The sequence below is a fragment of the Sorex fumeus genome, unplaced genomic scaffold (assembly GCF_029834395.1).
Source record: "Sorex fumeus unplaced genomic scaffold, SorFum_2.1 ptg000026l, whole genome shotgun sequence".
In the NCBI taxonomy this organism is placed as follows: Eukaryota; Metazoa; Chordata; class Mammalia; order Eulipotyphla; family Soricidae; genus Sorex; species Sorex fumeus.
Genome location: NW_026606083.1, coordinates 15,636,197 through 15,663,143, shown reverse-complemented (window position 1 = coordinate 15,663,143; position 26,947 = coordinate 15,636,197). Strand labels below are relative to the sequence as shown.

Genomic DNA, 26,947 nt, shown 5'->3' with positions numbered 1-26,947 from the left:
TGAAAAAGGATCAAGAAATGTGAAGTGGAGAAAGGAAAGCCTCTTTAACAAAATGTGCTGGAAAAACTGGATGACTACATGCAAAAATATGGGCTCAGATCTCTGCCTAACACCATGTACAAAAGTAAGTTCAAAATGGATAAAAGACCTCAACATCAGACCGGAATCCATAAAGTACATTGAAGACAAAGTTGGTAAAACCCTCCATGACAATGAAGCTAATGGTATATTCAAAAGATGTCACGCCACTGACCAAGCAAGTGAAAACAGAGATAGACAAGTGGGACTACCTTAAACTAAGAAGCTTCTGCACCTCCAAAGAAACAGTGACCAAAATGCAAAGACAGTCTACAGAATGGGAAAGGATATTCACCGAGTACACATCCGAAAAGGGGTTGATATCAAGGATATATAAAGTACTGGTTCAACTCCAAAAGAAGGAAGCATTCAACCCCATCAAAATATGGGGTAATGAAATGAGCAGAAACTTTCTCAAAGAAGAAATCCAAATGGCTAAAAGGCACATGAAAAAAATGCTCTACGTCATTAATCATCAGAGAGATGCAGATCAAAACCACAATGAGATATCATCTCACACCACAGAGACTGACCCACATCCAAAAGAACAAAAGCAACTGGTGTTGGCATGGATGTGGCGAGAAAGAGAGCCTCCTTCACTGCTGGTGGGAATGCCAACTGGTTCAGCCCTTCTGGAAAACAGTATGGACCACTCTCCAATTATTAGAAATTGAGCTCCCATTTAACTCAGCAATACCACTCCTGGGAATATATCCCAAAGAGGCAAAAGAGTATAGTCAAAGTGACATCTGCAGTTGTTTGTTCATTGCAACACTCTTCAATAGCCAGAATCTGGAAAAAACCTGAGTGCCCGAGAACAGATGAATGGTTAAAGAAACTTTGGTACATCTACACAATGGAGTACTATGTAGCTGTTAGAAAAGATGAAGTCATGAATTTACATATAAGTGGTACTACATGGAAAGTATCATGCTAAGCAAAATGAGTCAGAAAGAGAGGCATAGACATAAAAATATTGTTTTCATCTGGGGAACATAAAGTAACAAAATAGGAGAATAACACCCAAGAATGGCTGAGATTAGTACCAGGAGGTTCACTCCATGGCTTGGAGGCCAGCCACACACACTAGGGGAAAAGGGAGCTCAGACAGAGAAGAGAGCACCAAATAAAGGGTGTTGGGAGGATCCTCCCAGGATGGGAGAAGCATGCTGAAAGTAGACTATAGATTGAACATGATTGCCACTCAATGCCTCTTTTGCAAACCATAACAGCCAAAAGGAGAGAGACAACAAAAGGGAATGCCCTGTCACAGAGGCAGGGTGGAATGGGGGGGATGTGGGGTGGGAGGGATACTGGGATCCGTGGTGGTGGATAATGGGCACTGGTGGAGGGATGGGTATTTGATCATTGTATAATTGAAACCCAAGCACAAAAATTTGTAAGTCTACAACTGTACCTCATGGTGTTTAAAAAATTAAAAATAAAAATGGAAAAAAAGTTCGTATCTTTGTAACTGTACCCCACAGTGATTCACTAATAAAAAATAAATAAATTTTAAAAAATAAGGTATAGTTCGCGCTGTCCCTCGGACCCGGGGCAGGGATTCCACCGTGCAAGTGTCTGGAGGCGTCCCCCGGATGCTGGGAGGAAAAGGGGATCTGAGCCTGTCTGCCTGTCCCTTTCCGCCGCCCAAACTGAGTCAGTCTCTTTTCCCCCACCCAGTCTTTACTTCCTGGAGAGACATCAGGTATCCGTGGGGCCCTGGCCACTTTAGAGGTGGGCGTGGCTTTAAAAAGTGGGCGTGGCCTAAATTTTGGTGGGACAATGCTTACGCGGCCGCAGGTAGTTCACTCAAATCAAGAAATATTACCCCTTCACATACACAACAACATGAAGAAACAACGCAAATCCCCACCACAGGGAGACCACGAGGAAATAAGTCTAGAAGCCTCAGTAGGTGCTAGCCACCTTAGGGACCTCCCTGACAAGGAATTCAGATATGAAGTCATCAAGATGTTCAATCAACTGGATGAAACAGTCATACAGATATCCGCTATTTAAAACAAATGCTAACAGATTTTAAGGAGGACATTGCAAGCAACACAATAGTACTTGGAGACTTCAACATTGCCCTATCACCTCTGGACAGATCAACAAGAACAAAACCCAGCAAGGAATCATTGGCTTTGAAAGAAGAAATAGAAGAGAGAGGGCTTATAGACCTATACAGGGCTTTACACCCCCAAAAAGAAAGAATACACATTCTTCTCCAGTGCACACGGAACATTTTCCAAAAGAGACCATGTGCTGGGACACAAAACATACCTCAACAGAATAAGGAAGATAGAAATAGTATCAGCCATCCTTTCCTATACGCAAACAGTGAGAGAGAAGAAAGCAACATGAAAAAAACAATCCCATTCACAATTGTGCCCCAGAAAATCAAGTACCTAGGAATCAGCTTAACTAAGGAAGTAAAGGACCTGTACAAAGAAAACTACAAAACGCTACTTCAGGAAATAAAAGAGGACATGAGGAAATGGAAAGATATCCCCTGCTCATGGGTCGGGAGACTTAACATTGTCAAAATGGCAATACTACCGAAAGCATTGTATAAATTCAATGCAATCCCTATAAGGATACCCATGACATTCTTCAAAGAAATGGAGCAAACACTCTTGAAGTTTATATGGAACAATAAGTCCCCACGAATAGCTAAAGCAATTCTTGGGAAAAAGAAAATGGGAGGAATCAACCTCCCGAACTTCAAACTGTACTACAAAGCAGTAATAATTAAAACAGCATGGTACTGGAACAAAGGCAGAACTGCAGACCAATGGAACAGGGTTGAATACACTGACATCTCTCCTCAATCATATGCTCATCTAATCTTTGATAAAGGTGCAAGTAATGTGAAGTGGAGTAAGGAAAGCCTCTTTAATAAATTGTGTTGGCATCACTGGACGGCTACATGCAAAAAAATAGGCTCAGAACTCTGCCTAACACCATGTACAAAAGTAAGATCAAAATGGATTAAAGACCTCAACATCAGACCAGAAACCATAAGGTACATTGAAGATAAAGTTGGCAAAACCCTCCATGACATTGAAGCTAATGGTATCTTCAAAGATGCCACGCCACTGGCCGAGCAAGTGAAAACAGAGATAGATAAATGGGACTATCTTAAACTAAGAAGCTTCTGCACCTCCAAAGAAACAGTGACCAAAATACAAAGACAGTCTACAGAATGGGAAAGGATATTCACCGAATACACATCTGACAAGGGGTTGATATCCAGGATATACAAAATACTGGTTAAACTCCACAAGAAGAAAACATCCAACCCCATCCAAAAATGGGGTAATGAAATGAACAGAAACTTTCTCAAAGAAGAAATCCGAATGGCAAAAAAGCACATGAGAAAATGCTCTACATCATTAATCATCAGGGAGATGCAGATCAAAACCACAATGAGATACCATCTCACACCTCAGAGACTGGCCCACATTCAAAAGAACAAAAGCAACCGATGCTGGCGTGGATGTGGCGAGAAAGGGACACTCCTTCACTGTTGGTGGGAATGTCCACTGGTTCAGCCCTTCTGGAAAACAGTATGGACAATTCTCAAAAAATTAGAAATTGAGCTCCCATTTGACCCAGCAATACCACTCCTGGGAATATATCCCAGAGAGGCAAAAATGTATAGTCGAAGTGACATCTGCACTTGTTTGTTCATTGCAGCACTCTTTACAATAGCCAGAAACTGGAAGAAACCGGAGTGCCCAAGAACAGATGACTGGTTAAAGAAACTTTGGTACATCTACACAATGGAGTACTATGTAGCTCTTAGAAAAGATGAAGTCATGAAATTTACATACAAGTGGTACAATATGGAAAGTATCATGCTAAGCGAAATGAGTCAGAAAGAGAGGGATAGACATAGAAAGATTGCATTCATCTGGGGGATATAAAGCAACAAAGTATGAGATTAATACCCAAGAATAGCTGAGATCAGCACCAGGAGGATTACTCCATAACTTAGAGGCCAGCCGGGTATCCTAGAGGAAAGGGCTGTTCAGATAGAGAAGGGAGCACCAAATAAAGGATGTTTGGAGGATCCTCCCAGGAGGGGAGATGCATGTCGAAAGTAGACTATGGACTGAACATGTTTGCCACTCAATGCCTCTTTTGCAGACCACAACACCCAAAAGGAGAGAGAGAACACAGGGGATTTCCCTGCCACAGAGACAGGGGGGATGGGGGGATGGGGGTGGGAGGGATATTATCCATGGTGGTGGAAAATGGGCACTGGTGGAGGGATGGGTATCTGATCATTGTATAATTGAAACCAAAGCACAAAAAATTGTAAATCTACAACTTTAAAAAAAATAAAATAAAATAAAGGGAAAAAAAAAAAAAAAGAAATAGTATCAGCCATCTTTTCAGACCATGATTCACTGAGGATAGAAGTGAATCACACACAGACATGGAGAACCAAATCAAACACCTGGAAATTAAACAACTCGATGCTGAAAAACGAGTGGGTCAGGAACGAAGTAAAGGACGAAATCAAAAGATACTTGGAAACAAATGAGAATGAAGACACGAGCTACCAGAACCTATGGGATGCAGGGAAAGCTGTATTAAGGGGAAAATTTATAGCTCTGCAAGCATATCTTAGGTCTGTAGAAATGGTGAACATAAACAACTTGACCTCACAGCTCAAGTCCTTAGAAAAGGATCAACAGAAAGAGCCTAAATCAGGCAGAAGGAAAGAGATCATAAAACTTAGAGCAGAAATCAATGACATGGAAACCAAAGAAACAATTCGAAAGATCAATGAAACCAAGAGCTGGTTCTTCGAGAGAATAGACAAGATAGATAAACCACTCGTAACACTCACAAAGAAACAGAGAGAGAGAACCCTAATAAACCAAATCAGAAATGAGAAGGGGAATATCACAACAGAAACCAAAGAAATCCAAAAGATCATCAGAGACTACTTTGAAAGTCTGTATGCCACGAAACAAGAGAACCTAGGAGAAATGGACAAATTCCTGGACTCCTATAATCTCCCAAAGCTGAATCAAGAAGACCTGGAGTATCTGAATAGACCTATTAACATCAATGAAATAGAAACTGCAATCAAAAGTCTTCCCAAAAACAAAAGCCCGGGTCCAGATGGATTCACTAGCGAATTTTTCCAAACATTTAAAGAGGACCTGCTGCCAGTCCTTCTCAAGCTCTTTCAGGAAATTGAAAAAATGGAAACTCTGCAAAACAGTTTCTATGAAGCCCATATCTCTCTAATACCAAAAGGAAACAAAGATACCACGAGAAAAGAAAACTATAGGCTGATATCCCTGATGAACATGGATGCGAAGATTCTCAAAAAAATACTAGCAAATAGAATTCAACTACTCATCAGAAAGATCATACACCGTGACCAAGTAGGATTCATCCCGGCGATGCAAGGCTGGTTTAACACTTGGAAATCAATCAACATAATCCACCATATCAACAAGAGAAAAGATAAAAATCATATGATCATATCAATAGATGCAGAGAAATCATTTGACAAGATCCAGCACCCATTTATGATGAAAACCCTAGCCAAAATGGGGATAGATGGGACTTTTCTCAATATAGTTAAAGCCATCTAACACAAGCCTACAGCAAGCATCGTCCTCAATGGCGAAAAACTGAGAGCCTTCCCTCTAAGATCAGGGACGAGAAAAGGATGTCCACTCTCTCCACTGCTGTTCAATATAGTACTGGAAGTACTTGCAATAGCGATTAGGCAAGAAAAAGATATTAGGGGCATCCAGGTAGGAAAGGAAGAAATCAAGGTCTCACTATTCGCAGATGATAAGATACTATACTTAGAATACCCTAAAACCTCTTGATAGAGGTTTAAAACCTCTATCAAGAAACTTCTAGAAACAATAGACTTGTATAGTAAAGTGGCAGGCTCTAAAATCAATACCCAAAAGTCTCTTTCCTATATGCAAATAGTGAAAGAGAAGAGAGACATGAAGAAAACAACCCCATTCACAATTGTGCCCCAGAAAATCAAATATCTAGGAATCACCTTAACTAAGGAAGTAAAGGACCTGTACAAAGAAAACTACAAAACGCTACTTCAGGAAATAAAAGAGGATACGAGGAAATGGAAAAATATCCCCTGTTCATGGAGCGGGAGAATTAACATTGTCAAAATGGCAATACTTCCCAAAGCACTGTATAAATTCAACGCAATTCCTATTAGGATACCCATGACACTCTTCAAAGAATTGGAGCAAACACTCCTGAAATTTATATGGAACAATAAGCCCCCACGAATAGCTAAAGCAATTCTTGGGAAAAAGAAAATGGGAGGAATCAACCTCCCTAACTTCAAACTCTACTACAAGGCAGTAATAATTAAAACAGCATGGTACTGGAACAAAGGCAGAGCTGTAGACCAATGGAACAGGGTTGAATATACTGAATTCCCCCCCCCCCAAGCATATGAGCATCTAATCTTCGATAAGGGGGCAAGAAAAGTGAGGTGGAGCAGGGAAAGCCTCTTCAACAAATTATGCTGGCAAAACTGGATGGCTACATGCAAAAAAAATGGGCACAGATCTCTGCCTAACTCCATGTACAAAAGTAAGATCTAAGTGGACTAAAGACCTCAACATCAGACCGGAATCTATAAGATACATTGAGGAAAATGTTGGCAAAACCCTTCATGACATAGAAGCTAATGGTGTCTTCAAAGATGTCACACCGCTGGCCAAGCAAGTGAAAACAGAGATAGACAAATGGGACTACCTTAAACTAAGAAGCTTCTGCACAGCAAAAGAAACAGTGACCAAAATACAAAGACAGTCTACAGAATGGGAAAGGATATTCGCCAACTACACATCTGATAAGGGGTTAATTTCAAGGATATACAAAATACTGGTTCAACTCCACAAAAAGAAAACATTCAATCCCAACAAAAAATGGGGAGATGAAATGAATAGAAACTTTGACAAAGAAGAAATCTGAATGGCTAAAAGACACATGAGAAAATGTTCCACATCATTAATCATCAGGGAGATGCAGATCAAAACCACAATGAGATATCACTTCACACCACAGAGACTGGCCCATATCCACAAGAACAAAAGCAACCAGTGCTGGCGCAGATGTGGTGAGAAACGGACACTCCTTCACTGTTGGTGGGAATGCCGACTGGTTCAGCCCTTTTGGAAAACAGTATGGATGATTCTCAAAAAATTAGAAATTGAGCTCCCATTTGACCCAGCAATACCACTCCTGGGAATATATCCCAGAGAGGCAAAAAAGTATAGCCGAAGTGACATCTGCAATTGTCTGTTTATTGCAGCACTCTTTACAATAGCCAGAATCTGGAAAAAACCTGAGTGCCCGAGAACAGATGACTGGTTAAAGAAACTTTGGTACATTTACACAATGGAGTGCTATGTAGCTGTTAGAAAAGATGAAGTCATGAAATTTACATACAAGTGGTACTACATGGAAAGTATCATGTTAAGCGAAATGACTCAGAAAGAAAGGGATAGACATAGAAAGATTGTATTCATCTGGGGAACATAAAGTAACAAAATACGAAACTAACACCCAAGAATGGCAGAGATTAGTACCAGGAATTTTACTCAATGACCCGGAGGCCAACCACACATGTTAGGGGAAAAGGGAGCTCAGAAAGAGAAGGGAACACCAAATAAAGGGTGTTGGGAGGATCCTCCCAGGATGAGGAGCATGCTGAAAGTAGACTATCGACCAAACATGATTGCCACTCAATGCCTCTTTTGCAAACCACAGCACTCAAAAGGAGAGAGAGGTAAATGCCCTGCCACAGAGGCAGGGTGGGATGGGGGCTGGGGGGTGGGAGGGACACTGGGATCCGTGGTGGTGGGAAATGCGCACTGGTGGAGGGATGGGTGTTTGATCATTGTATAATTGAAGGCCAAGCACAAAAATGTGTAAGTCTGCAACTGTACCTCATGATGTCTCACTATTTAAAAAAATAAATTAATAAAAAATAAAATAAAAAATAAATAAAAATAAGAAAATAAAATGCAAAAAAATAAATAAAAAATAAGGTATATAGCATTAAATTTTAAAAAAAAAACCTGTGATTTACCAAGTTATTAATAGTTGAGTTCTAAGCATGTAATATTTCAACACCAGTCCCTCTGGAGGGTACTTTCATTTCATCTATTTTCAAGCCAACAGACAAATCTGAAGCACAGAGGTTTTTAGCAGAATTATTCCTAGTAAACACCCAGACCTTTGTTCCTGCTACCACAGGCCAAAGCACCTCCCAGGCTACCGCGGCTATTGTAAACTACTACATATTCCATGTGAGTGGCTTCCTGTCATGAATCATTGTCCTGGAGTGGGTCTCCATCATCTTTTATTGATTTTACTTCAACCCAAACATATACTTTATTTCTACTCCCATTTCCCCCTTATCCACTAGTAAGAATCTTAGCAAGATTATTAGCTTTTCAGTAGACAGCTAGTGAGTTTTGTGCTTTAACGTGAATAAAAGTGTTATCCTTATCCTTATCCTCCTGGTAAAGGACCTGAGTCAGAGGTCCTCACTGCCTCCTACTTCTTTCTCTCCTATTTCATCTCATCTACTTCCAACCTCCCTGTTCAAACATATGCATCTCTCTAGCACAATTGAGTGCAACTCGCCCATCCTTCACAGAGCATGTCCTCTAATTAGATAGGTCTAAATAGGTTCCTACCATTTTTCCTTAATCCCTTACTTGTGCCTTCGTATCGACTTTTCACTTTCCTTCAGCAGTTCAGGAGTTATCTCAAGCCAGTTATCTCAAGGAGTTATCTCAAACCTATTCCCTGTAAGGTTTTTATTTTATCTTATTATAGATCCTCCCTCACCTGTTCCAGTCACTAGATTCAGACCATCCAGAGGCAGAGATGGTGGTATCCATTTATACACACCCAGCTATAATCTATGGTATGTATTCAATAACAGGGGTAAGAAAAGAAAAAGAAAGCATTGTTTGAGCTAGGAGGAAAGTATCAATATATAGTTGCAATAACTAACCATCTTTCCATTTTAAACTTTATTCTGGCATAAAACAGTACAGAATAAATCTTTTATTGGCATAATAACAAAAATTAAGATTTTATTCCACTCTCTCAAATAAATTATTTCTATATCCTGACAATTGCACTAAGTTTTGCAATGAACACTGGTATGAACATAGTAAAAAAATAATGCTTTGTGTCTTAGACATACGATGCAGCCATAAGGAATGAGGAAATCATGCAATTTTATACAATTGGATGGGGCTGGAGGAACTCATATTAAGGTGAAGTAAATCACAAGGACAAAGACAAACACTGTGTTCCCACTAATCTGCGGTATGTAGAATAACTTGTATAGGGAAGGGAAGATATCAGTGGTAGGCAAAACACTGGTTCTAGATTACAGAAATAAAACTATGAGGGAAGGAGATAAATGGATGGGAGGAAGCAAGAACAGAAGGTCGGAAGTAATATAGATGCAAGAGCCTTGGGCTTGTCTGTAGCATAGAGGTGAGGGATTTGCATAGATATCAAACTATTAGACCCAACACTACTAAAAGAAAGGTACAGTAATTAAACCTAAAATGTATCTGTCAAGAAATCTGGTTACATGAATGAGAGGGAACTTGGGTTCACTGGTGAAGGGATAGAGTCACTGGCTGTGGGATAGATGTTGGGAACACAGGATGCCCAGACTCTACTGTAAGTCATTTGTTTAAATAGAAATATCTTTTAAAGGAACTGAGTTCATAGTTTTAGAAGACATGCCTATGTCCCTCCAATAACTGACATCCTCCCCAACCAATCCCAATTTCCAATGGTTGTAGAGCAGCTCTATATGGTCAACATGGTTATTTTTGGCTCATTTTTGGAAATATCAAAGGAAAAAAGAAATAAAGTTCAATGGTATTGCATGAGCTGAAAGTCAGACAGCAGTTACATTGATATAAAGTTAAAATGGCACCAAGTGACTGGGTACTGCTATTAAACAAAAGAGGAAAACTCTCTGTCTCTTTCAGAGTTTCACCAACACGTACTGGAATGTTGTGCATGTATATGAAAAATTGGCAATGGTGGTTATAAATGAAGGCAAAAAGTGAAACTATTTTTAAAAGAAGCTCTAAGAGTTACAACACTACATTTTAGCATGTGTAGATTTATTTTACTTAGAATGCTAAGCCTCTGTTTTCTGTTCCCAGAAAGAAGATTAAACTATTTTTCTTTCCTTTTCTTGCAAAAATTGGATGGCTTGAAAATGAAGGCAAATCTACTGTGCATGGTTGCTAGCAACTAGAGGGAATTATTAGAAGCCTCCCACTCTTCAGTCTTCCAGTTCAATTTTTTAAAAGTCAACATAAAATGTTGGTCATTAAAACAATGTTCCTTTCCAGAATCTGGATAATTTAAAGCAAGCCCAACTGGAGTTCCATTTTAAAAAGTCTAAAGAGGGAAATGAAAATGCACAGAATCATCTTGCATGACATGGAAGGAGGACAAGCTTCTCTTTTACAGAGGCCAGTGTCTTACCTGTATTCTCATGCAATGAATGACCTGTGCCGGGAAGAAGGTGCTGTTCGCTGGCTTGTCCTCTCATGAGTTTCCAGTGTGATTCTTCTGGGCCAAGTGGCTCCCAGCCACAGAAACTGGACTCAAAATCACACATCAGACTGTGTGCTGTGGAGCATGAAAAACAGAGAGGAGAGAAGTTGGGTGATGCAGTGAATTATTGTGTTCATTGTAACACTCAACTTTGCAGTAGCAAATAATTCCACCTTTACAGTAAATTGTATTTTCAGAATTCCAGTATGATTTCACTTTTTCAACTTCACTCCACATCCCACTGACCTTCTATAATCTTCTGCCTTCAAGACTGATTCCTTGTGTCCTGGCTGGCATCTCCAGTAAATTTTATGATGCAAGAAGAAACAAGACAGGAGGGGCAATTCTTTTAGCTACCCATGTGGTAGTAAAAATTGCTATTTAAGGACCAGAGGATTAGGTCATGGGTCAGGAGCCATAAGTTTCATGTTAAATGTCTTGAGTTTGATCCCCAGAACCATCTGAGCTCCTGAGAGCTACCAGGTATAGCCCTGGAGGCCTCTGAGAACTGTGAGGGGTGTTCCTCATGATCTCACTGGGGGCCAACCTGAACAATGAACAGTCTGACAAAAATGGTTGAGAAACCTCAGGATCAATCCAAGGGTCCCCTTTGTATCACTTGGAAGGTCTAAAACACAAGCAAGCAAAAATACACTGGGTTGGGAGCAGGGGTGACAAAGCTAATTCTGGACATTTGAAGAGTATTATCACCACAGTGCTCTTTTATTATGGTATTTTAATAGAGTCTCAAAAACATTCTTGTCACTTTGAAGCAGCAGATGAATGACTTTGATTTTTTTTGTCAAAACACAAATAAAATCTTAGAAAATATATATGTTCCTATGTTTAGTTTTAAAAAGAGATGAAAGACCCCAGAAGTCACTAGAAGAAATACTTTCTAGAGAAAGTCAGGATTTTAATAAGGTTCATAAGCATCAGTCCAATTTTTGTCACCAATTAGTGGGGAAAAAAAACACAGCAAGGTTCAGACAACTAGACAGAAAATTAGAAAACCTCGTAACTTGATACATGATTTCAAAAAAATCAGTTTTCGTCTAATTAAATTTTCTTTTGCTAAATATCAAAATAAAAGCTATCAGATAGACTTGGGTATAAGTCAATGCAATTCTAAGATTATTTCCAAATACTCCTTTTTATGCAGCTTTACAACAGTGAATGGCAGACAAAATAATTCTTGGTCAGAAAAAATCCATTTGACAAGCTCTCTGAGACCACATACAGTTCTCTTTAATAATAACAACAGAAGACAAGCTACCACTAAGCTCCTGGTATATGCCAAGTACCCTGCATTTATTACCATTATCTCTCAGTACTCTGAAGTTATTACCATTATTCCTCACAAATGTCCTACACAGCAATGGTAATCATCTCCAAAGAGGAATTAGAACTTCAACATTTTGCTACTTTCCAATGTTAAGTTTCAGTAAATGGAACATGCAGGCTTTGAACTATCTGGTGTCAGAGTCTATACACAAACTTTCTCAAAAGTCAGGACTCTATATCACAACCAAATCCTGCCTCTATGTACTTTTTCTTATTTTTAATGATAGGGCCATTTCACCAGTCTATTAAATAAGCTTACAACACCTAAAGAATCAAAAGACTTTCCAATATCTATAGACAGGGATGCCTGGTTTTGTGACCAACTACTTAATCACTAACACATCATTATTTAAAATAATAAAGTACACCATAGCCCCCCCAAAAAGTATCGCTTTTTTATGCGTGTATCTATGTAACTATTCAGTTAGAATAGTTACACTCAGTTGGACATATAATAAGTACATTTATTTTTCCTGATAAGAAAACTATAACCCTTAGATGGATTTCAAAAAACATGTTTTTTAAAGAGTGAATTAACAAGACAATCATAAAAACAATGCTGCTGATTATTAAATGTGACTCAAGATAACAAAATGCCATTAGTCCATAGACCCAACTGGAGATCTATAGCTTCTGGACATAATTTTCTTTTCTCAGCTCTAACTCAATCCCACAGAATGCTTTGGAAACAAGTTACTCCTTCAAAAGCTAGAGGAGTACATGGGTTATGGCATTTGCTTTGCATATAACTGACCCTGGACTGGAGCGATAGCACAGCAGTAGGGCGTTTGCCTTGCACGCAGCCAACATGGCCGACCCGAGTTCGATTCCTCCACCCCTCTTTGAGAGCCCGGCAAGCTACTGAGACTATCTCGCTGCATGGCAAAGCCGGGCAAGCTACCCGTGGCATATTCGATATGCCAAACACAGTAACAAGTCTCACAATGTTACTGGGCCCGCTCAAACAAATCGATGAGCAACAGGAAGACAGTGACAGTGACAGTGATAACTGACCCTGTTTCTATTCCTGGTCCCCAAAGAATTGCTGAGTGTGGTCTAAGACCCCTCATATCTCAAGAGAAAAAGTTGCTCCTCCAAGAGCACATCTTCTATGTCTTAGTATTAAATACTCATGACCCAGCTTTGATTGTCTCCTTTGATATCCAGAATATTCTCTGGTTTAGATTTTTGTTCACTTTTGTATTTTAACCCCGTCAAGGTCTGTTCCCCCCTCTTCTGAAACCGTGGGTATAAAAATGCAAGATTAAAAGTATATCCTTCACCTCTGAAAAGTACCTAAAAGTTCCAAATTCTTGGTCTGAAGTTTAGTCAAGAGTTCTTCAACCCCTTTTTGAGGAGAACCCCAATTCCTAGTGATCCCCTACCCTGTATGAGAAAATTTTTCATGGGCTGTGACCACCCCTCAGTGCTGGCCCACTTCATGACCTCTGCTCTAAAACTTGATCACTTGATCACTTGACTTCCCATTACTCATTGATTTGCTCGAGTGGGAGCCAGTAACGTCTCCATTCATCCCTGTCCTTCTCTGCTCCAACATGGTGATGAATTCCTCTCCTTTCCTATTGTCGAATAATAAATTCAATGGTGTCTTATGGCAATGTATATGAAGCAAGTCAATGCAGAAGTCAATGTCATTTGCTGCAATTGATCTCTGAACTAGTTATCCTCTGTCCCAACAAGGAAAGGGTGTGAACCATTCAGAAGGCCAGGAAGGGTACAGTTCAAAAGCACAATGTGTCCCAACCATCACACACCACCCTCAGGCAGACTGCACAGCTGTGCCGTGCTACTCAGCAACAAACAGAAAGAAAATTCCAGAACAAAATAACTCTCGCTTGTATGAACACTCAAATTGGCTTGAGGAAAACCCATTCCTCTTATTACCCAGATGTTTTATTAGTAAAAATGACAATAATTACACTCCTCATGGAACACTGAACATCACTGTCTTTTGAAAAATGAAAATTAATTTTTAAAATCCATCACCAAAATGATACTGAGAAAGCTAAGCAGAGCAATCACCTCTGTAAAAATACTGAATTGCTCAGCTGTTCTTACCACTGATATTTGTTCCAGTACACTTCAAAGGCCTAGTTTTAAGCTAAATATTCTAAAAAGTAACTGCACTATAAAAGATAAATAAAATTCCAGTCACCAAAACTGAAGTTCTTTTATTAATATTTCCCCATAATTCAAAAACTTTTAGGTAAACTAGATAAATATTAGGAAAAAATAGAACACATGTTAAGTGTAAGCAACTAATAAATGCTTTTAAATGCTCAATCTTTGTAAAATGAAAAAAAACTATTCATAGTATTAAAAAGTTTGCTCACCCATGGTATTTAAATTTAAAAAAATTAATGTGTTCAAAATAAACAATGACTTTTATATTGCTTTTAGAAACTTTCTGCGATAACAAAATATTTTACCACTTTGTCATCATAAAATGAGATATGACTTCAAATTTTAGTGAAGTTTTACTGAGTTCATCAGTTAGAGTAGTATTTTTAAATTATGACAAAGACTTCTCTTGCATATTTAAGCAGTACAGCATATTGGCAGAGAAAAAAATTTCATTGTGACAGCTGAAAAAAATTCTACTGGATCATGAAAATTAAAATATTCATGAAACCTCTAGTTCAAAAAACATAAAAAGGTATGCATAAGAATGAGTTCAGGATATTCCACTTAATAAATATATACTAAATGTTATTATAACTGTAGTAAATAAAGGTTTTGCTAATATTTTATGAGAAAATACAAGGATCTTTTCTACACTGTGCATACTTATATTTGCCTTTCCCTTAGGAAGCATTTTATTATTAAACTCAATATATTTTTCAAAATACATATGACATATAAAAAGAGTATCAATAAAAAATAAATATGTAATTTAGGATTTTTTAAAACTTTATTCACGTCAGATTCCCGCCTGAAGCCCAGTGGGGAAAGCGCCCGTCCATCTCCGGGGGACCGACCACCAGTCCGTCGGCTCCTCCCCTCCAGGTGGGTCGGGGGCATCCAGCCAGGAAGTGCTCCTGCCCACCCAGCCGCGCCTCAGATTCCCGCCTGAAGCCCAGTGGGGAGACTGTAGACCACCCTTCCTCCATTCCAGGATCCTAGGTGGGTGTCGCCTGGGACAGGCTTGGGGCGTGGCCACCAGGAAAGGGGAGTGGCCTCTTAAAAGCGGGCGTGGCCATCTCCTTGGTGGCCGCTAATGCAGCCGCAGTTATATCACTCACATCAAGCACTGAGGACTCCCATCCCACAACTTGCTCCCTAATACCAACCAAAAATTTCCTACCTCTTCTACTGCAATCTAACAACAACCCACTCGCCTACTCAAGTTCCAACAAAGACCTGTTTGAAAACAGCTGTATAAGTTCATTTCCAAATAGCATCTCCTCCAAAAGTTTCACTCAATGTCTGTTATAAAACAAAGAATAACGCCTGACTGAGAAGAACGTCAAACTCAGAAACGTAGAAGGGTGCCTAATATAGACAAAAACTTATCCAGGTACAGCCTGCCCCACGGCTTGAGACTCCCCCAGGGAATGCGTAGCTAGCTTGATCCCGTAGAATTGCCGGTTTTCTCCCGTGACCTGCACGGGACGGGAACTGAGGCAACATCAGATCCCGTGGCAACAAAGCTGAAGGGATCCGGGAACTCTCTCCTCACTCAACCAGAATAGTAACAGTGAACGTGAAGGACAAAAGCACACTGGTCACAATGGTAAAGCAACGCAAAAACCCACCAAACTTTCTTATTGAAGAGGCTATCCCAGAAGACACCAACAGTATTGTAGTATTAGACAACCTCTCTGACAAGGAATTCAGAAGGGAGCTACTTAGGATGCTTAGGGAACTAAAAGAAACAATGGAAAGCAATGCCAATAAAAGACAAGAGGATTTGAAGGCAGAAATGAGAAAAATGCAATCGGAAATGTCGGACCTGAAAACCCTGGTAGGTGAATTGAAAACCTCAGTGGAAGGCCTCAGAAGCAGAGTAACAGCTGCTGAGAACAGAATCAGTGAGCTTGAAGATGAAGTTCAGAGACTCGCCAGAAAAGAGCAGAAAATGGAAAAGAGACTCACAGTTCAGGAACAGATGGCAAGAGAAGATCGTGATGAAGCCAAGAGGGGTAACATAAGAATTATTGGAGTCCCAGAGGGACAGGAAGAAAACCCTGATGAAGAAGAAACTGTCAAAGACATCATTGCTACAACATTTCCAGAGCTGAAGAAAACTTGTGACCACATTCAGGAGGCCCGAAGGGTACCAGCTAGAAGAAATCCGAACAAAAATACCCCAAGACACATCCTGATCAAAATGACCAAAACTTTAGACAGAGACAAAATTCTGAAAGCAGCAAGGTCGAAGAAAGAAATCTCTTACAAAGGAGCATCCTTAAAATTCATAGCTGATTTTTCTGATGAAACCCTCAGGGCCCGAATACAGTGGTGGGACATAGTGAAAAAACTCAATGAAATAAATGCCTCTCCAAAAATACTTTACCCAGTGAGACTCATTCATAACAGAAGGAACAACACACAGTTTCACAGACAAACAACAGCTCAGGAACTTCATAGAGTCAAGACCATGGTTACAAGTACAACTAAATGGGCTACTTTAAGACAGGACAGGCCCCTCAACTACACCTAATTTCAACAGAACAATGGAACAAAATCCCATAACAATAATCTCTATCAATGTCAATGGGCTAAACGCACCAATTAAAAGACACAGAGTGGCAGGATGGATTAGAAAATTGAACCCAACATTCTGCTGCCTGCAAGAAACACACCTTAATAGTCAAAGCAAACACAGACTCAGAGTCAAAGGCTGGAAAACAATCCTACAGGCAAACAGCTCCCATAAAAAAGCTGGGGTAGCCACCTTAATATCAGACCACATCGATTTCAGAGTGAAGAAGGTCATAAGAGACAGTGAAGGCCATTTCTTAGTGATCAAAGGATCTGTACAACAGGAAGAACTTACAATAATAAATGTATATGCACCTAATGAGAGACCAGCAAAGTACTTAAAACAACTACTCATAGATTTGGAAAAAGACATCAATAGCAACACAATACTAGTGGGAGACTTCAACACCGCTTTGTCACCTCTGGATAGATCAACCAGACTCAAACTTAGCAAGGACATACTTAATCTGAGGGAAACAATGGAAGAAAGGGACTTAGTAGATATATACAGGACACTTCATCCTCAAAAGGCTGAATACACATTCTACTCAAGCGTACATGGAACATTCTCCAAGATAGACCACATGCTGAGCAACAAAACATACCTGCATAAAATTAAGAAGATAGAGATTGTATCAACAATCTTCTCAGACCACAATGCGCTTAAATTAGAAGTAAATCACACACAAAAACAGAAAACTAAATCAAACACCTGGAAATTAAACAGTGCGCTATTGAACAACGAGTGGCTTAGACAGGAAATCAAAGAGGAAATCAAAAGATTCCTAGAAACGAATGAAAATGAGGACACGAGTTACCAAAACTTATGGGACACAGCAAAAGCTGTCTTAAGAGGAAAGTTTATAGCTCTACAAGCATTCCTCAGAAAGGAGGAGCGAGCCCACATAAATAAACTAACCTCACAGCTTAAGAGATTGGAGAAGGACCAACAAAAGGAGCACAACCCGAACAGGAGGAAGGAAATAATAAAACTCAGAGCAGAGATTAACGAGATGGAAACCCAAAAAACAATCCGAAAGATCAATGAAACCAAGAGCTGGTTCTTTGAGAAAATTAACAAGATCGATAAGCCTCTAGCAAAACTCACAAAGAAGGGGAGAGAGAAAACCCTAATAAACAGAATCAGAAATGAAAAGGGGGTCATCACAACAGAAACTACAGAAATTCAAAGGATCCTCAGGGAGTACTTTGAGAAACTTTATGCCACGGAACATCAAAACCTCGAGGAAATGGAAAAATTCCTAGACTCCTACAGACTCCCAAGGCTGAACCAAGAAGACCTGGAATACCTGAACAGACCTATCACCATCAAGAAAATTGAAATGGTAATAAAAAGTCTCCCCAAGCACAAAAGCCCTGGCCCGGATGGATTCACTAGTGAATTCTTCCAAATCTTTAAAGAAGACTTACTCCCAATCCTCTTTAAGCTTTTCCACGAAATTGAAATATTAAAAACACTTCTGAATAGTTTCTACGAAGCGAATATCACACTGATACCAAAAGCAGACAGAGATACCACAAAGAAAGAGAATTACAGGCCGATATCCCTGATGAACACAGATGCAAAGATCCTCAACAAACTACTAGCAAATAGAATCCAACTACTCATCAAAAAGATCATACATCATGACCAAGTAGGATTCATCCCAGGGATGCAAGGATGGTTTAACATTCGGAAATCAATCAACATAATCCACCATATCAACAAAAGAAAAGCATATGATCATATCAATAGATGCAGAGAAAGCATTTGACAAGGTCCAGCACCCCTTTATGATGAAAACCCTAGCCAAAATGGGTATAGAGGGGACTTTCCTGAACATAGTTAAAGCCATCTACCACAAGCCTACAGCAAGCATCATCCTCAATGGGGAAAAACTGAGAGCCTTCCCTCTAAGATCAGGGACGAGACAAGGATGCCCACTCTCTCCAGTGCTGTTCAATATAGTACTGGAAGTACTTGCAATAGCGATTAGGCAAGAAAAAGATATTAAGGGCATTCAGGTAGGAAAGGAAGAAATCAAGCTCTCACTATTCGCAGATGATATGTTACTATACTTAGAGAACCCAATAACCTCCACCAAAAAACTCCTAGAAACAATAGACTCGTATAGTAAAGTTGCAGGCTACAAAATCAATACCCAAAAGTCCATGGCTTTCCTATACGCAAACAGTGAGAGAGAAGAAAGCAACATGAAAAAAACAATCCCGTTCACAATTGTGCCCCAGAAAATCAAGTACCTAGGAATCAGCTTAACTAAGGAAGTAAAGGACCTGTACAAAGAAAACTACAAAACGCTACTTCAGGAAATAAAAGAGGACATGAGGAAATGGAAAGATATCCCCTGCTCATGGGTCGGGAGACTTAACATTGTCAAAATGGCAATACTACCGAAAGCATTGTATAAATTCAATGCAATCCCTATAAGGATACCCATGACATTCTTCAAAGAAATGGAGCAAACACTCCTGAAATTTTTATGGAACAATAAGCCCCCACGAATAGCTAAAGCAATTCTTGGAAAAAAGAAAATGGAAGGAATCAACCTCCTTAACTTCAAACTCTACTACAAAGCAGTAATAATTAAAACAGCGTGGTACTGGAACAAAAGCAGAACTGCAGACCAATGGAACAGGGTTGAATACACTGACATCTCCCCTCAATCATATTATCATCTAATCTTTGATAAAGGTGCAAGAAATGTGAAGTGGAGTAAGGAAAGCCTCTTTAACAAATTGTGCTGGCATCACTGGACGGCTACATGCAAAAAAAATGGGCTCAGAACTCTGCCTAACACCATGTACAAAAATAAGATCAAAATGGATTATAGACCTCAACATCAGACCAGACACCATAAGGTACATTGAAGACAAAGTTGGCAAAACCCTCCATGACATTGAGGCTAATAGTACTTTCAAAGATGCCACGCCACTGGCCGAGCAAGTGAAAACAGAGATAGATAAATGGGACTATCTTAAACTAAGAAGCTTCTGCACCTCCTAAGAAACAGTGACCAAAATACAAAGACAGTCTACAGAATGGGAAAGGATATTCACCGAAAACACATCTGAGAAGGGGTTGATAACAAAGATATACAAAATACTGGTGGAACTCCACAGGAAGAAAACATCCAACCCCATCCAAAAATGGGGCAATGAAATGAACAGAAACTTTCTCAAAGAAGAAATACGAATGGCAAAAAAACACATGAGAAAATGCTCTACATCATTAATCATCAGGGAGATGCAGATCAAAACCACAATGAGATACCATCTCACACCTCAGAGACTGGCCCACATTCAAAAGAACAAAAGCAACCGATGATGGCGCGGATGAGGCGAGAAAGGGACACTCCTTCACTGTTGGTGGGAATGCCGACTAGTTCAGCCCTTTTGGAAAACAGTATGGACGTTTCTCAAAAAATTAGAAATTGAGCTCCCATTTGACCCAGCGATACCACTCCTGGGAATATACTCCAGAGAGGAAAAAATGTGTAGTCGAAGTGACATCTGCACTTGTTTTTTCATTGCAGCACTCTTTACAATAGTCAGAAACTGGAAGAAACCTGAGTGCCGAAGAACAGATGACTGGTTAAAGAAACTTTGGTACATCTACACAATGGAGTACTATGTAGCTGTTAGAAAAGATGAAGTCATGAAATTTATATACAAGTGGTACAATATGGGAAGTATCATGCTAAGTGAAATGAGTCAGAAAGAGAGGGATAGACATAGAAAAATTGCATTCATCTGGGGGATATAAAGCAACAAAATATGAGATCAATACCTAAGAATAGCTGAGATCAACACCAGGAGGATTACTCCATAGCTTAGAGGCCAGCCGGATATTCTAGGGGAAAGGGCAGTTCAGATAGAGAAGGGAACACCAAATAAAGGGTGTTTGGAGGATCCTTCCAGGAGGGGAGATTCATGTTGAAAGTAGACTATGGACTGAACATGATTGCCACTCAATGCCGCTTTTGCAGACCACAACACCCAAAAGGAGACAGAGAACAAAGGGGAATGCCCTGCCACAGAGGCAGGGTGGGAGGGGGGGTGGGGGGAAATGGGCACTGGTGGAGGGATGGGTATTTGATCATTGTATGACCGAAACTCAAGCACAAAGATTTGTAAATCTACAACTGTACCTCATGGTGCTTCACTAATAAAAAAAAAAAAAAACCTAACTGAACACATGCCGTAGCCATGTTTCCGGACCCTGGGCGAGGCTGTCTCATTTGGGGCAACCCAGAGGGGGAACAGCTGAATCCTCTCCCTATCCCAACATACCCAGCCCTGGCAGCCAAAAACTTCCAGAACTCAACCACAGCCATGTTCACGGCCGCTTTCCATACACTCGGACTGAGAGTCACTCATGAGTTAAGCTATTCCTGGACATCTCATACCTCATATCACTCATATTCCAAGAGTAGCATACCACATTTGGTGGGCTTTAAAATAGGAGGCAAACAATCTTAGAGGGAAATATATTTTTACAGATCTATTTATCTATCCATCTATCTACACACACACACATATATATTTAAGTACACAAGGCTCAACTTTAAACAACATGTTAGTAAGTAATCTCTTATAGAAGGGCTTAATGGCCCCTGGGTGAAACACAAAAATCTTCACACACTTTCCTCCAAGGAAAAATTTTTGGCTCATTTTCAGAAGTTTATTCATAACAAAAAACAAAAAAATAAATTATTTTGGTTGTGCTTTGGGACAAGGGTCGGGGTTCAGGATGGAAAATTCCAAAAGATGGTGGTGGGAAGGTGTAATGGTGTTGGGATTGGTGTTCAAATATTAAATGTAATTAAATATTGTGAACTGCTTTATAAAATTAAAATTAGTTAAAAACTTAAAAAAAACCCTTTATTCACTTCTCTTCCGGGAGCTGGTTTTTATAGTCTCTGAGTCTTGGCTGTTGATGGGATTACACGGCACCAGGGGACCAGTTATTGGGTGTGACCCCTGCCTACTGGAATTCGAACGATCTGGGTGGAGGATGCTCAACCCCGATCCGAGTAGGCTTGGAGATCTTGGCCCAGGGACCCGTTTGCCTTTGTTCCTCTGCCGGTACCTTCAGGTGTGTGGTGGAGAGTGGTCTCAGCATGGTGGTGGCTGGTCCTGAAGGTCTTTGGCTGCCAGTCTTTGGTTACACCCAACAACTGGTCCCCTGACGCTGTGTAATCCCATCAACGGCCAAGACTCAGACTATAAAAACCAGCTCCCGGAAGAGAACAGTGCAATCTCCTGCCCCCGCGCCTGGCTGTCCTCGCTGGGGCTCCTTGGAGAGGAACAGGTTGAGCTTTCCTCCCTGCCCCGACCAGGGCTCCAGCAGCCGAAGACCTCCAGGACCAGCCACCACCATGCTGAGACCACTCTCTGCACACCTGACGGTACTGGCAGAGGAACAAAGGCAAGCGGAACCCGGGGCCAAGATCTCCAAGCCTACTCGGATTGGGGCCGAGCATCCTCCACCCAGATCCTCCAAATTCCAGTAGGCAGGGGTCACACCCAACAACTGGCCCCCTGGCTCCGTGTAATCCCATCAATGGCCAAGACTCAGAGACTATAAATCCCAGCTCCCGGAACCGCACGGCCGTTCCGGGAGTTTGCGGCAACGTGACATCTTATTATGACATCTTATTATCTAATTCCTACTTTGGACAAACTGGCAAGCTACCAAATGTAACCTGCCCACACGGCAGAGTCTGGCAAACTCCCCGTGGCGTTCCCAATATGCCAAATACCTGTAACAATGATGGGTCTCATTCTCCTAAGGAGCCTTGAATATAGCACTTTCTTAAAAGTCTCAGGGCTAAGAAGAAGGAGACGTTACTGGGGCCTGCTCGAGGCAATCGACGAATAACAGGATGGTCGTGATTCGTGATTCGTGATTATTCACTTAAACAGTGCACCAATTTTCTTTAAAGTTTTGCAACATTTTCTCATCTTAGGTGCTCTAAAAACTTTTATTAGAAACTTGTTTGAGTTTGGGGTCATGCCCAGTGGTCCTCAAGATTAACTCCTGCATCTGTAGAGAAGGAACACTCCTGGCTGGCTCAGGGGGCCATATGGGAAGCTGGAAATTAAACCCAGGTCAGCATAAAAAGCAAATGCTTTATCTGCCACAAGAAACCTTTGGGGTGGGAAGTGAGGTCACACCCAATGGTGCTCAGGGCTTACTGCTGGCTCTGCACTCTGGGATCACTTCTAGGGGTGCTAGGGGGACCACAAAGGGTGCCAGGGATCGAACCTGGATTGGCAGAGTGCATGGCAAGTGCCTACTCATGGTACTATCTCTCTGGTTCCAAGAAACATTTTTTCTATAAAATTTTCCAAACTCAGGGGTATTGTGCTGCCAGCAGGTCAATCTGTACCTGTGAAGCAAGAGCATCAGCAGCCTGATGGCACCTTCAGACTTTCCAATACCCCAAAATTGCTGCTGTGCTTTTGGCCAGACCCCAGCAACTTGGGGCAAAGTTTACCAAGAAAGTAAACGGCCAAAAGTTAGGTATGTGGGAGACACACCCACAAACCACCTCCGGTTCAGCTATATAATTGAAAGCATGGCTTCTCTGGTTCCTGATCTAACTGCTTAATGGCCATGATCCCAGAGACTCAGAAAGAAATCTCAAAACCCAACGGCTTTTGACAGAAATGCGTCTAGTCCCTGCAGTAAGTTACGGGCGCTGGGCCACCTCAGGTGGGAGTATGTTTTGTGGCTTGGCCTGTTCCCCCTGGCAGCCTGTGGCCGCCATCTGCCAGAGGCCACTGGACAGTCAGGTTTGGGCCACAGTGACGAGACACGCGGGGCCCACAGGATGGGGGTGGAGCCGGCCCTTTCCTTCCCACACCAACGAGACCCCGAGTCACCACCCACGAATGGCCTCTCTGGCTCCTGATCAAGCTGTTTAACGGACATGATCCCAGAGACTCAGAAACAAATCTCGAAAATCAGCGGCTTTTGGCAGAAATGCATCTGGACCACGCAATAGGCTACTGTTGCCCAGCCATTCCAGGGAGGAAAGGGTGCTGTCCCTCTGCCTGCTCCCCCTTGGTGGCTTGGTGGCCGCCATCCACCAGAGGCCATTGGACAGTCAGGTTTGGGCCCGCGGTGATGAGACATGCGAGGCCTCACAGGATGGGTGGGGAGCCAGCCCTTTCCTCCCCACACCAATGAGACCCCGAGTCACCACCAATGAATGGGCTCTTTGGCTCCTGATCAAGCCATTTAGTGGCCATGATACCAGAGACTCAGAAACAAATCTCGAACCCCAACAGCATTTGGCAGAAATGCATCTGGACTACGCAGTAGGTTACTGTCACTGGGCCACCCCATGGGGGAATAGGCTTTGTGCCTTGGCCTGATCCCCCTGGCAGCCCAGTGGCCACCATCCACCAGAGGCCACTGGACAGTCAGGTTTGGGCCCGCAGTGGCGAGATGTGGGGTCTCACAGGATGGTGGTGGAGCCAGCCCTTTCCTCCCCATTCCAACAAGACCCGGGTTGCCGCCCACTAACGGCTTTTCTGGCTCCTGATCAAGCTGCTTAACGGCCATGATTCCAGAGACTCAGAAACAAATCTCGAACCCCAACAGCTTTTGGCTGAAATGCATCTGGAACACACAGTAGGTTACTGTTCTCAGGGGGAAAGGGTGCTGTCCTTCTACCTGCTCCCCGTTGGTGGCTTGGTGGCCACCATCTGCCAGAGGCCATTGAACAATCAGGTTTGGGCCCACAGTGATGAGACACATGGGGCCTCACGGAATGGGGGTAGAGCTGGCCATTTTCTCCCCACCCCAACAAGACCCCAAGTCACCACCCACTAATGGCTTTTCTGTCTCCTGATCAAGCTGCTTAATGGCCATGATCCAAGAGACATAGGAACAAATCTCAGAACCCAGCAGGTTTTGGCAGAAATCCCTCCAGAATTAATTGTTAAAATTTCGGAAGTTCAAAATTCCGTAGCCACTACTGCAGCCACGTAACATCATGTGTTATTCATAACCAGCAATAGAAAACAAATTGTCTACTGTTGCCTTTTCAGCAGATCTGAGTGTTGGGGTAAAATCCCAAATAATAATGGTGGGTCTGGTGTCAAAATAATGAATGTAATCAAAGTAGAGAGAGAGTAATGTGGAAATCATCTGCCCCACAGGTAGGGGGAGGGTGTGGGATGGAGGTATACTGGGGTTTTTGGTGGTCGAGAATGGGCACTGTTGAAGGTACAGGTGTTTCATTGTATGACGAGACTTAAACCCGAAAGCTTTGTAACTGCTCTCACGGCGATTCAATAAATAAAATTAGAAAAAATGAAAATAAAAATGTAAGTGGAGTTCATGTCCAATTCAATTAGCTAATCAGTGCCTAAATAAATAGTACTCCTACATAAAAAAATAAAAGTAAATAAATAAATAAATAAAATTTAGATGTTTATTCTGAATGGAAAAAAAAAAGAAAAAGAAATTTCCCAAACCTGGGGCTGGAGTGATAGCACAATGGGTAGGGTGTTTGCCTTGCAGGGCTGACCGGGGTTCGATTTCCGGCATCCTCTATGGTTCCCAGAGCACTGCAAGGAGTAATTCCTGAGTGCAGAGCCAGGAGAAACTCCTGTGCAACACTGAGCATGACCCCCCCCACCAAAATAGTCCCAAACTGTTTGACTTTGCACACGCTATCTGTCCAGCCTTCCCTCCATTGTTTTTTTTTAGTATGTTGTGCTTGAGAATGAGATAATTTACTCTTTAGTTTTCTGTTGATATCTGTTCATTTATAACCAAAGCCTCAGTTTTACCTTGTAACACGCTTAAGGGTACAGGCAGCTGAGTGACTTCAAGCATATTCCCACTATCATCACTATCCAGACCTTCCACACCTTTGCTTCCTTCCCACAGTCATTAAACTCCCTGCCTCTTATCCCTAACACCTCATGTTGCTCTCTGTCTCTGTGATTTTGACTACTCTGGGTACTTTATGTTAAGTGGAATTTAATAGTATTTGTCCTGTGCTGTTCTGTTTGTTTAAAACTCAATATCTGCACTGTAGTTTGTATTAGGAGGCCACATTTAAATGTGACCAACCAGTGGTCTGCACCTACTTCAACCCATTAACTAGGCACATCCTGAAGTTCCATCCATGCAGCATTTATGTCTGAAAGCCAGTTTATTTTATGCGTATGTAGTTCAACTAGTCAAAAAAAAAAAAAACACCTTTAGATATTTTATTTTATTTAGTGTCTCATTTCCCTGACCCTGAAAGAGCTTCCAATATGGAAGCACTGGGAAAGACAAGTAAGTAAGGAGAGGCTGCTAAAATCTCAGGGTTGGGATGAATGGAGATGTTACTGGTGCTCGCTTGAGTAAATTGGTGAACAGCAGGATGACAGTGATACAGTGATACAGTGATGCGGTGATGTTTAGGTTCTGTCCAGGGCAGGAAGGGGGTTGGTCCACTCTCAGTGGTGCTCAGGGCTTACTCCCCGTCTCTTCACTCAGGGATCTCTCCTGGTATGACCGGGGACCATACATTATGCCAGGGATCAAATCAGGGTCAGCCACATGCAAGGCAAGTCCCTTATCTGCTGTATTATCTCTGTGGTCTCATCTGTATCTTTCCAGACGCATCAAATACATGCAGTTAGTATAGACCAACTTTACCTTTATAAAACTTTTTAAAAGTACTAAGTCTCATAGTGATGTTTGAGGACTAGTGCGTGCGAGGGGTTTCCAATTGGAAAGGTCTCTCTGAGTCATTTCCTTTTCTCAAGTGTTTCCTTGTATATACCATCTGTTTTCTCCCAGCTGTCTCTTTAGTTTTGAAGCCTCCTTGGCACAGCAGTGCTCACAACTGACTGTATCTGGGCACTCATGGAGGCATGGTTGTGCCCTGAAGCTCTGCAGGTAAAACAGGCTCTGGGCAGCACCACACTTCAGAGCAAAAGCTAACAAACTTCCCGTGCAATGGCAGGTTTTTGAGCTGGCAGCTTAGGCATCCTTTTTTTTGAGAACAGTATTTAGAAGAAAGAGAAGCTTGGAAGAACTGAGCGAGCCTTTGGGGAAAAGCACACTGACGACAGAATAGTAAATGACAGTATTCACAAGCTGCTATGTGCTAAAGCTCCAGAATATGGT

At 41.5% G+C, this 26,947-nt stretch overlaps 1 protein-coding gene across 1 annotated transcript in view; it reads right to left on the bottom strand.

Moving 5' to 3' along the window:
• Nucleotides 1-26,947, bottom strand: part of MALRD1 (MAM and LDL receptor class A domain containing 1) — a 625,529-nt gene that overhangs the window by 530,865 nt on the left and 67,717 nt on the right. Inside the window, exon 12 of the mRNA XM_056114588.1 lies at nt 10,642-10,788. Within this exon, the coding sequence (XP_055970563.1) occupies nt 10,642-10,788 (147 nt within the window). The remainder of the gene's footprint in view (nt 1-10,641; nt 10,789-26,947) is intronic.